Below are 11,498 nucleotides of genomic sequence, written 5' to 3'. Positions count from 1 at the left end.
TGCTGGGGGGTCACGCCCTGCAAACGTCCCCGGGGGTGATGTGGTGGATGGGATTTGCGGTCTGGCCGCTCCCGGTGTTTGGAAATCATTAGACTGGCTAATGCAGCCTGGTCTAACCTGGCATTCTCCAGATGTGTTGGACTACAACCCCATCGTTCCCAGTCAGAATGGCCAGGGATGATGGGAATTGTAGTCCTAACACATCTGGAGGATGTCAGGTTGGGGAAGGCTGCACTCATGATTTGGCGAGAACATCAGAAGAGCCCCGCTGGATCAGACCAAGGGTCCATCTTGTCCAGCATTCTGTTCCGACAGTGGCCAACCAGCTGTCCCAATGGGAAGCCCACAAGCAAGACACGAGTGCAACAGCAGCCTCCCGCCCATGTTCCCCAGCAACTGGTGAGAGGGGAAGAGGCAGTTGTGGAGTTTGTACTGGGCACCACTTGATCTGTGATTGGGACGTTCAGAAGGGTGATGCAACATCGGCTCTGATTGGCCAGACCTGATGCAAATTCTTAGAGCCAGATCAACAGAGCAGAACACATCCAGCCCAGCCTGGGAGGATCCAGGTTTCCTCCCAGTGCGGCTGCCCAAAGCCCCTGCCTTGCTCCCCCAGTGCACGTGTCTTGCCTTCCCCCAGGGCATGCGGCTTGGCTCGTGTGTGAGTTACCTGCAAGCAGATTATCTCTTCTGCAGGCTCCTCTCTGCCACGAGCTGCATGTCCACTTGTTGTGGCACATGCGTGTGCACACCCACATGGGCTTGGATTGTGGCGGGGACTGGTGGATGGGCAACCTCGCCTCCCAGTTGGGGGGGGTGGAGTAGATGGCCTTTGAGAGACCCCTTTCCAGCCTGATAATCCCCAAGCATTTCTGGCAGGAATGCGTGCTGTTTCCTAGCAACCAGTCGCCAGTTCCAAAAAGCACTGGAAACAATAGGATGCTTAAAAAAAAAAAAAAAAACACTTCCCTCCCCTCCAGATAATTGTATGAGCACTCTGGTAGCATCAGAGAGTGGGAAGAGAGAGAGAGAGAGAGAGAGAGAGAGAAAGCTGGAGTGTGCAAAGACTGTCCCATCAGCTGTTTTTGCAAAGAGATGCAAGGCTTGCCTTTCACTTAGCCTGCTCCGCCTTGGCCTTAAATTTCTGCGGGGGCGGGGGGGGGGCTGTTTCAGAGCAGACCTTCTGCCATCGCGCTCCTTGGTACTGTGCAAGCCCTCTGCTCCCGATGGGATGTGATTTGCAATGGGGAACAGCAAGGGGCGGAACAAAGGCTAGATAATCATGCAGAACTGAAATTCAGCAACCGGTATGAATATAGAACAGGGGAGGGCAACATGCGGCCTCTGCCCCATGGCACAACCCCAGCCACAGCGGCGTTGCTGGACTCCTGGATATTCCACTGGAAATGCAGCAACGCGGCTCCTTTTCATTGCAGCACAGCCTCTTCCAGTTGCAGCGGCTGCAGCGAGGGAGGGGTGCGCCCCACCGGAGGGTTCTGGGGAGTCCGCTGCACTGTCTCCCAGCCCTCCTCAGTCCCCAACCCGTGATTTAGAGAATGTGCATGCGCTTGCTTGTTTTAGCAGAAAGAGAATCGCTGATACATACATGGCGGTGGGGGGACTTGGAGAGGGCGCTGATGCCCCAACCCGACTCATGGAAATATTGCTCAGCCTCCAGTGATTCATCCATCTCTGCCCACGCGCTTTCAGGTGTTGATGTGTGTGTGTGTGAACAGGATTGCTTTGCTGTTGAACGATGGGAGGCTGCCCCAATGTGGCTCCCTCCGCATCTGGAGGGAGCCACGTTGGGGAAAGCAGAGCGATGGCTTCTATATTTTCCTCCCTAAACGGGACTAAAAAGGCTAAAACGTGTTGTGTTTTCAGTCACCTTACTGTCTAATGTGGGGGAGGAGGCAGATGTGTGGCCCTCCAGATATTGTTAGACTACAACTCCCATCAGCCTGAGACAGCTCAGCCAACAGGGGAAGAGGATGAGAGTTGCGGCCTAACAACATCTGGTGGGCTGCGCCTTCCTCTTCCCTGGTTGAACGAGTCTGCTTCTGTGTGAGACCATGACGCTGCCTTTCAGTGAGCTGGTCCATTGTCTGCTCTGGCCGGCAGCGACTCTCTGACATCAGCATGGTAGGACTTCTTCCCAAGAGGAGGCCCTCAAAAGTGCACATGCGAATTTCCCATTGCATTCCCTGGTTCAGGGCCAGCCCTACCATGAGACAGGGTGAGGGAGTCCCCTCAGGCGGCACATGCTGAGAGGCAGCAGGAAGGTGTTGGAGGAGAGAGCCCGCCCTGCACCCCCCAAGTGAGCCTTCTGCCTTCGGGTGTGGTGGAGGGGTTGTCCCATCACTGGTGTCGAAGAAACATTCAACTGCAATTTGGGGGGGGGGATGCCATCTTGCCCACCTCTGACAGCAAAACGCCTGCCCTGTTTCATATCTCCCCACCTCTCTCTCTCTCTCTCTCTCTCTCTCTCTCCCCCTCCCCCTGCCTCTCTCTCTCTCTCTCTCTCTCTCACACACACACACACACACCCCTGTGTAAATTACTCAGCTGAACGAACGGCTTCTTTTTGGCCATTCCCCATTCACCCTCCCATGCACCCTTTCCCAGTGCTGCAGTGGTAAATTTTGAAGTGCAAATGCTCCTCATGACCGTCACCATAGCCGAGGCCCCAAGGAGAATACAAAGCTGGAGGCAGCTGTGTTGATCCATCTCAACAAACCAGTTCTAGCAGTTTTCATCTCCACTAGGAGCACGTCTTTGGTAAAGCGAATGGGTCTGAACTGACCATTCAAGGCCAAGCTGCCCCCAAATCCTTTGCACTGCAAGAAGGAACACTATCGAGCCAGTGTGAAGTAGTGCTTAGAGTGTTGGACTGGGGCTTGGGAGGCCCGGGTTCTCCCCACTCAGCTACGAGCCTCGCTGGGTGACTTTGGGCCCTGACTCTCGGCCCAACCTAAGTCGCAGGGTTCTTGTGATGATAAAAGGGAGAGGTAAAAGGGACCAGGTAAGCCGCTTTGGGTTCCTTGCAAGAGGGGAAAAAAGTGGGATATAAATGTAAAAATAAATGTAAAAACATACATTGTTGCTAGGAAAATTCATTTCCCCCCAGCTACTGTGGGGATTGCAGCACAGCTCAGAAGGAACAGGGAAGTCTGGGGGTGGGGTGGGGGAGATAACATCAGCGTCCCTGCAAATAAAAAAAGTGCTGGTGCTGCATCTCTGTGAGGCCTGGCACCACTACAACAATGTGCTTTCCTCTGTGTGTGTGTGTGTGTGTGTGTGTGTGTGTCTGTCTCACTCTCTCTCACACACACACACACACACGCTGCGCAGGTTATTCCATCAAGCCCTTGGCTCCGGCGGCAAGACTTCCGTCTCCTCTTGTCAATGTTCCCCTTCCTTCCAACAGCCCCCAGGCTTTGTGCTCTGGCCATTTTTCTTAATAACTCCGGAGCGCTCAGGACGGTCACATGCATTCCTAGCCCCTCGGCACTGGTGTCCCTGGCGAGGGAAGCCCCATCTCCCAGGCCGGTTCTGCCTTCGGACAGGCTGAGTCAGCTGCCTCAAGCAGATGACTTTGGGTGTCATGAAAGGGCATCAACCTGTTGCTTCTTTAATTTATTATTGCGGCATTTCTTCTGCGAAGGACGGGGAGAGGCACTTGGGGGATTTTCTGCCTCATGTGCCAAAATAACTTGACAGCTTTGGGTACTATGCACCTTGTCTTGGGAGGGAGGGGGATGATCTACTGCAACTTCTGGGCGTCGGGGAGCTGCCTCCCCCCCCACAAGCCCAGGGGGGGGCCACCCCCACCCCTCCAGAAATTGCTGCTGCCACAAAAATTGCCATCAAACTTGCTGTACTGGTGACAAAAGACGCAGCAATTTTGCAAAGTAACAAGGTGTGAGTGGGCGGCACCACGTTTCCTTGCAGGATCACTGTTTTGTTTTTGTTTTTGCTGTGGCAGTGGGGCAGGGCCCCACAAAAACAGCCATGGGGGCTGCCTGTTGCCTGCCCCTGATCCACTGCTTGGACTTGGGCAGCAAAATGTCTTGGGCCAGCCTTGCTTGTTCCGATATCCTGAAGAGAAGTCATAGCGCCAGCAGGCAATATCTGCAGGGGCTTCCAACTCTGCAGCTTGCGGTTACCTTTTTTTAAGACGTGTCTTTCATCACATTGAGAATACAGCTGCCAATATCCCACTGCCCTTATACAAATCTGTGGTGCAGCCACACGTGGAATACTGTGTACAGCTGTAGTCATTGCACCTAAAAAGAAGATACTGCAGAGCTGGAAAAAGTGCAGAAAAGGGCAACTCAGATGATCAAGGGGCTGGAGAATCTCCCCTATGGGGGAAGGTTACAGCAGCCGGGATTGTTTAGCTTGGAAAAAAGGAGAGTCAGGGGAGACATGATAGAGGTCTGCCAAATTATGCCTGGTGTGGAGAAAGTGGATAGGGGGACATTTTCCTCCCTCTCTCCTAATACTGGGACCCAGTAGGGTCCTCCCATGAAGCTGATTGGGGGGAGATTCAGGATAGATAAAAGGAAGGGCTTCTTCGCACAGCACCGATCTAAAACTATGGAATTCACTTCTGCAAGGCTTAGTGATGGCCACCCATTTGGATGGCTTTAAAAGGGGGTTAGACAAATTCCTGGAGGAGAAGGCTATCGAGGGCTACTAGTCCTGATGGCTCTGTGCTCCCTCCAGTATCAGAGGCAGTAAGCCCATGTACACCAGTTGCTGGGGAACATGGGTGGGAGGGTGCTGTTGCACTCATGTCCTGTTTGTGGGTTTCCTGTGGGCAGCTGGTTGGCCACTGTGTGAACAGAATGCTGGACTGAATGGACCCTTGGTCTGATCCAGCATCAGGGCTCTTCTGATGTTCACATTTATCTGATTTTCAGGGCAAATAGACAAGGTGGCTATTTTCTTCAAATCTACCTGTTTCGTGCTTTAATTTATCACCCAATTTGATTTTCCAAATCAGTTATCACCAGACTCTGGACAAGCCCGGGGTTTGAAGATGCTCAAAAAATGTTCAGGGGAGAAAAAATCTAAAGGGGGAAACCCTAAAAACAGTCCTGTACAAACAGTCCCTCAGCATGGAATGTTGAGAGACTGAGGCGGAGTGGTGGTGGTTGGGAATCTCTTGATAACCGGGAATAGAATGGAGTGGTTGGAGAAGGAGGAGACACACAGATATAAATTTAAAAAGGGATAGAAAGAACCGTCTCGTTGTCTGGTTGTGTCACTTTCTGCTTCATGTTGAAGAGCTATTTTTAAATGTCCCCAGAGACGCAACTGAAAGCTGCCCATTGAGATCAATGGAGAAATCAAAGATGTAAATGTAGCTGGGACTGAGCACAAGTGTATTCACCCACCACACCCCAAAATGCCCCAGATGGAGTGGGAGGGAAAGCAAACTGGCCAGTGAGGTCTGATTATGCTCAGTCGGCATAGGATGCTGACCAACTCTGGCAGAGTGGCTGGAACCCCAAAGAGGAGCACTCTGCACTGCACCAATTTGTTGCAGCGCCCCACTCTGTGTGTGTGTGTGTGTGTGTGTGTGTGTGTGCATTTTCCCAGGGTGCTAAATTCTCTGTGCTAGCCATCAAACGGAATGTTTGCATCAAGGGAGCAGTGCTTGCTTTCTGGGGGAAAAGTAAACCTTTTAAGAAAAAATCATTGCAGCAAATACTGAAAGAGTTTCAGACAACCCTTAAAACACTGACATTCAGCCTTCCAGTGGTTAATTCTCTTCTTTGCTTTGGCCCTCTGGATGCAATAAGTGAATTCCTGTTCCGTTCTACTATATGGCCTGGGAGACTGTGGAACCCCCACCCCCACCCACGCCCTTTTGGTTAGATACACAAAGGCCCCATTTTATAGGCGACAAATGTTTTAAAAGGAGACGCTGGCACCCAGATTCTCCTCCCTGAGCCCTGCAATAAACTTTTTTGGAAAGTTGTTCCTTCAGTTCTTTCTCCTCCCTCAGCATCCCCCCCCCCAGATGAACTGAGGACAAAGAGCCTCACTGGCTCCCAGACGGTACACTGGTGTTAACTGGTTTGTCTCTAACACTGGGGCACGGGGGCGTGGTGTACATTCCCCTACATACAAAAGGTTCGTTGAGGGATTACACCAGGCCAGCAGGAGGCTGAACGTGGGGAGGGCCGTGAACTGGAGGAATTCTGTGCTCCCCATAGAATGTGGCATGCCGAGCCAGTGTACACAGAGCACCCTGGCTTTCAAACGGAGCCTTTGGGTGCTGTGTGGAGGGGGAAGACCTCGGTACACTCAGCAATGGCGGACAAGTGAGCGACCTCCGTCGCACTGCTGCCAACCTTCTCCTGCAGCGTACCCCTTCAGGGGAGTGCAGGGTGCGTCCTGCTGTCTGCTTTCGAGAATGTCCCAGAATCCTCTGTGGTGCGCAAAAGTTGCGTAGGGTGGCTGGTCCTGAATTGCCGAACAAGAGGGCATGAGAGGATACCAATCAGCATAGAATCTGCCTGTGCTGATTTATATGTTGAGATGGAAATTTAGGGAGGCTTACGATAATTTTAATAGACTGGTGAGCTGTGTGCCTGCCTGTTGTTGATGGGGAGCAGCTCTTCATATGGTTCCTTATCTTTAAACTGGTCAGAAGACCCCTTCATCCAGCAGACTGTAAAACAGGCCATTTGGCCCCCTTGCCTGGCAGGCACACAGAGGTTTCTTGGGCAGATGAGTCCGTGTGGAAGCAGTTGCCTGAACGCAAGAAGCGGCCTTTCACTGGAGATGCCGGGGATTGAACCTACGACCTTCTGCACGCAAAGCGTGAGCGAGCCAGTGCTCTATGCTTGGTCCTGTGTCTTGGGGAGACACTTTGGCCTGAGCACAGTTCCATCCCCCAGCCTCAGTTCACAGTCTGTGAAATGGGAGCAACCATGGCCACCCTTCCAGGGGCTTTGTGTTCAGTTGACGGAGCCAGAATCGAAACCCACTCTTTCTTTCTCCTCCTCTTTGCAGCAGCTGTCTCTACAATGTGTGAAATGGGGCTGGTCTCCCCAGAGCTGTCCACCCAGACCCCATACTACGGGGAGATGCCGGATGCCTATTGCCCAGATGACCGATGGCAGCGGCTGCGCACAGCCGTCAGGAAGCTGGAGTTCTGGGAGAACTTTGATGCCGAATTGATAGGCAGCGGCTTCTTCTCCAAAGTCTTCAAGGTACAGCGTCCTGGCACAGCCCGAGCCCATCAACAGAAAATGCAGCCCTTAAGCCCACTTCCCTGAATTTCCAATGATGTTTAGGGCAGCAGCATCTAAATTGTGCCACATGGACCATTAGCAGTCCATGGTGAACTGAAGTGCAGTGGTTAGTGTGTTGGACTGGGACTCGGGAGATCTGGGTTCTAGGCCCCACTCAGCCAGAAAGCTCACTGGGTGACTGTGGACCAGGCACTGACTCTCAGGCTAACCTACCTCAAAGGCGGGATAGAATTGTAGTAGTAATAATAACAACAAATGAAAGCGTGCTGCCCTTGGTGTCAAAAGGGTTGCCCACCCTTGGCATCCTAAAGCTAGATGGACCAATGTTTTTGCTCCTGTTTAAATTAGCCCTTTATTTAGAATCACGGGGACAAGTGTCTTACTTTGGTTTTAGGGAAAGGGCCATAGCTCAGTGGCAGCGCACCTGCTTTGCATGCAGTAGGTCCCAGGTTGAGTCCCTGGCACCTCCGGGTTGGGCTGCAATTCGGAATAAGGCAGCCTGCGACATCCCTTGCTCTTAGTGAAAACCAGCGTCGTGGCCAATGGTATAACAGTGTCTGAGAACTGCTGGTTTCAGAGACGTGGGTTGCATCTCTTGAGCAAAAACGAAGCGCTGCAAGTGTGGGAGCTCAGCCAGAAAAATCCGGCGTCTCCTGCATGCATTGGGAAGGTCAGCTGATCTGGATGCCTGGTGCATTCTTTCCTTCCCGGACACTCATCCCCTGGCAATCGTGAGCTGGTTCCCAGTCCCACCTACCCACCCCTGCCTGCCTTCTTTCTTTTTGGCCTCACGGTCTTTTGCAAATTGCCAGAGCTACTAATTTTCCCTCCTCCTGTGTGGCGTTTCAAACCCCTCTGCCAACCAAAGCCAACCCATGCACCACACTCTGAAGGATTCCAGCAGCTGGGAAAGTCTTTTGATAACAAGGAGGAGTGCTGAAGATGGAGCTTTGTTTAAAATAAGGCTGGGGGTGGCGGGGTGGTGGTTGTATATTCTTGGATAGGCCTTGGACACAGCTGCCCCGAACACCCAGTGTTAGGTGCAGCTAGGGATATATGGATTTTGTAAAATGCATACTGTCTGTGTTTCGTGGATTGTTAGGTGCCTTTTATTCCGTCATCCATTCATTGCCGGAATCAGATTTTTCCCAATTTCCCAAATTTGCATTGGCCCAAATTCTCACTTGCGAAAATGCGCAAATCCCCCCAAATGCTCATCCTCATGCTTTAGCCTATTGGGGAAATGCACATTTTTGGCTAGTGTTTTTTTTTTAAATTTTACATATTTCTCTATGGCTAAATTGGAATAAAATTCCAGAAAGTAAAGAAACCAGTCCGCAAAAATGCAGAACTTGTGCAACTTGCAAAAATCCGGTCTGCTGTGGAAACCACAGGTCAGATTCAAAGAACTCCAAACTCATTTGATTCCGTTGCGTATGTCTCCACCATCCCTAGGTACAACACATGGCCTAGGTCGGGGGGGGGGTGTCTCCAGATGTTGTTGGACTCTGACTCCCATGATCCCTGCCATGCTGGCTGGGGCCAATGGGAGTTGGAGTCCAACAGTTCCCCACACCTGGCCCAGGGGGCCAGCACTGCTAGCAAACCCTGAATCTGCCAGCCCCACTAAGCTGCCAGCCTTGCCCACTATGGCCACCTTTCAGGTGGGCTGTCACCCTGTGACTCGTGGGTGCGTAAATCCCTTTTATTCTCATCTTAAAGAAACAACAGCTGAGAAGCAACATGTCTGCCTGGTTAGCAGCCAAAGCAAATGAAAACTCATTGATTCATTTTTTTGCCCTGTTACAAAACAAAGGAAGCCCCTTCAGCCTTTCCCAACGAGGGGCACTCCCATGGGAGATGCTGCCCCACATATCTGGAGGGCTTTTAAGAGATCTGCCAACTCTGTGCAACCACCTTGTGACCAAGGCTCTGGTTTGAAGGGTGGTCGGTCCCTTATCCAGTTCCTCCAGGGGCAAACGCACACGCATCTTGGAGATGCAAACTTCCAAAACCTCTCTAATCCCAAATGCAATTTCTCTACTATGTGTATGAAACTAGCATCTACTAACTCTCATCCAACAATTGTTTCAGTCTGTGGGTTTATTGTTCACCTTTTTTTTTGTAACGTGCCACAGATACATTCCTGTTTATTTGTTCATTTCTCACCTTATTAACTAAAAGCAACAACCTAAAAGTGCAAAAATACTCTGGGGCGCAGAGAAGGGTTGGACTCGCAGAACCTGGCCAATCAGTGCTGTGCACAGCCGACGTCTGATGCCAGCGTGCAGGACTTGCAAAGCTTGACCCTGGAGAGGGATTGTTATTTTTTTTGTGAACTGCCCAGAGAGCTTTGGCTATGGGGTGGTATAGAAATATAATGAATGAATGAATGAATGAATGAATGAATGAATGTTTGGATCAGTCACAGCCAGGGCGCTTCCAGATGGGCCCCACTGGTCTAAAAAGGTTGCCTCTGCCTTCACTCCAAGCTGACATTTATCTGCTGCCTGCATGTAGCATCCTAAATCGCATCAGACTGGTGGCCGTCTTGCTCAGACCACACTGGGCTGCCCAGCTTTGCTAGTCTAGTTAGCTAATCAATACTGCTGGCACCTGATCCAAGATATCTTTGCTGATTTATCATATCAGTTTTAGTTGATTACATGATTGATTAAATCTGCAGATGAGTAAAGTGGTAGTTTCACCTAAGGCAGAAAGAGCTTGAAGCCAAAATAGGCTGCTATTCTTGGTGTTTTGGCCCTGCCTTTTTTGCCTTTGGCCCCGCCCAAGACTGGAATGTGGCCCCCGAGAATTTCCCTGAAGCAGAATCTGGGCTTCAGGCTGAAAGAGGTTCTGCACCCCTGGTTTAAATGTTTAAACGTTGCAGCCCTGCCAATGAACAATTTGCAAAGTTAGAGGAAATAAATCAGAAATGGACCATATGCTCAGTGAGAGGGTAAGCAATGAGTTTTCACACTCACCCCACCCCAGCCCACTCCTAGGCTGGTGTCCAGGAAAGTGCCCCTCCCTGGAGCCTTTCCTAATCAAGATGTGCTCTTTCCTAGAGCCGGACAACCTTCTGTTGTGCTCTTGATCTTTACTGAGCCTTGACATTTCACTGGGGGCCCTTTAGCCCAAAGCATTCTTCTGCTGTTTCGCCTGGGTCCAAGACTTGCCCTCGGGCCTCTGTCTTTCATCGCCATTCAATCCCAGCTGCTTCTGGCTCACCGGCAACACTTGGAGGGGAATTTTCTTTCTTTCTTTCTTGCTGCAGGAGTGAGTCTTGCCCAAAGAGTGCTGTGTGCAGTTTCTCTTTTTTTTTAAATAGGGCGATGCGAAAGCCAAACCTAGCAATGGACTAAAGTGTTGCCTGCAGCTCTGATGTTGCAGACTAGCACATTTGAGTTGTGGTCTGACACGCTGAGCTGCTACGCCAGGCAGCCGTTGCGTCCTGATTTATTATGACTTTGCTCTTGTAGAAATGGACAGAACTCGTAGTCTAAAGCAGGGGGGCGAACCTCAGGCCCACTTGGGGTCCCAGTCTGGCCTTCGGGATTTACCAGATGAATGCATCCCTTCCCACCGCTCACCGATCATTTGGCGGCTTCCTGGCTTTTGTGCAGCCCCCCCCCCCCCGTTCTAAAAAGTTGAAATGCCTCTCCCAAGCATGAGCTGCTGGCAGGAAGAGCTTCAGCCTAAAATAGGCTGGTATTTTGGGGAATTTTGACCCCACCCTTAGATGCCATCTTCCTCTGAACAGCAAAATACAGTGGAGGGAAGCCCTACTTGTGAGCTTCCCAGGTGTATCTGGATGGCTGGGGTTGATGGGAGTTGAAGTCCAACCCATCTGGATGACACCAGGTTAGGGAAGGACAGAATAAAGGTTCAATCCTATGCGTGTTTAGAGGTGCAATCCTATGCACTGCTGGCTTGGGAATGCTGGGAGTTGTAAGACTTTTTTCTGTCTAAACATGCATAGGACTGCGCCCTTAGAGCATTTTCCACAAGGTACTGCCTACTTAATCCAGTGTTTGTAATCCAGTCCAGCCCCTGCTTCTACCTCTCTCCCCGCACCCCCAAGTGCTTCTGTGTCTTTCACCAGAAAGGCAACAGAAACAATAATCCGAGATATTCATGCCTCCTCAAGTGATGGGTGGCTTCCTGTGTGAACCTTTTACTTCACGAATCTTAATGCCAGATTGGTTTAAATTCCTGATGACTTCT

At 51.1% G+C, this 11,498-nt stretch overlaps 1 protein-coding gene across 2 annotated transcripts in view; it reads left to right on the top strand.

The window, feature by feature from the left end:
* The window catches only part of LOC146335807 (dual specificity testis-specific protein kinase 1-like), a 28,722-nt gene that overhangs the window by 3,394 nt on the left and 13,830 nt on the right, over nucleotides 1–11,498 (top strand). Inside the window, exon 2 of one of the 2 annotated variants that reach the window (XM_084820872.1) lies at nucleotides 7,030–7,229. In XM_084820872.1, the coding sequence (XP_084676998.1) occupies nucleotides 7,044–7,229 (186 nt within the window). In that variant the 5' untranslated portion in view covers nucleotides 7,030–7,043. The remainder of the gene's footprint in view (nucleotides 1–7,029; nucleotides 7,230–11,498) is intronic. The other variant, XM_084820871.1, reaches the window with a different exon arrangement.

The sequence above is a fragment of the Heloderma suspectum genome, chromosome 14, assembly GCF_057233095.1.
Source record: "Heloderma suspectum isolate Gila_16-S chromosome 14, 16-S_ref, whole genome shotgun sequence".
NCBI lineage: Eukaryota > Metazoa > Chordata > Lepidosauria > Squamata > Helodermatidae > Heloderma > Heloderma suspectum.
Note: the sequence above shows the minus strand (reverse complement) of the source record. Positions and strands in the feature narration are given on the sequence as shown.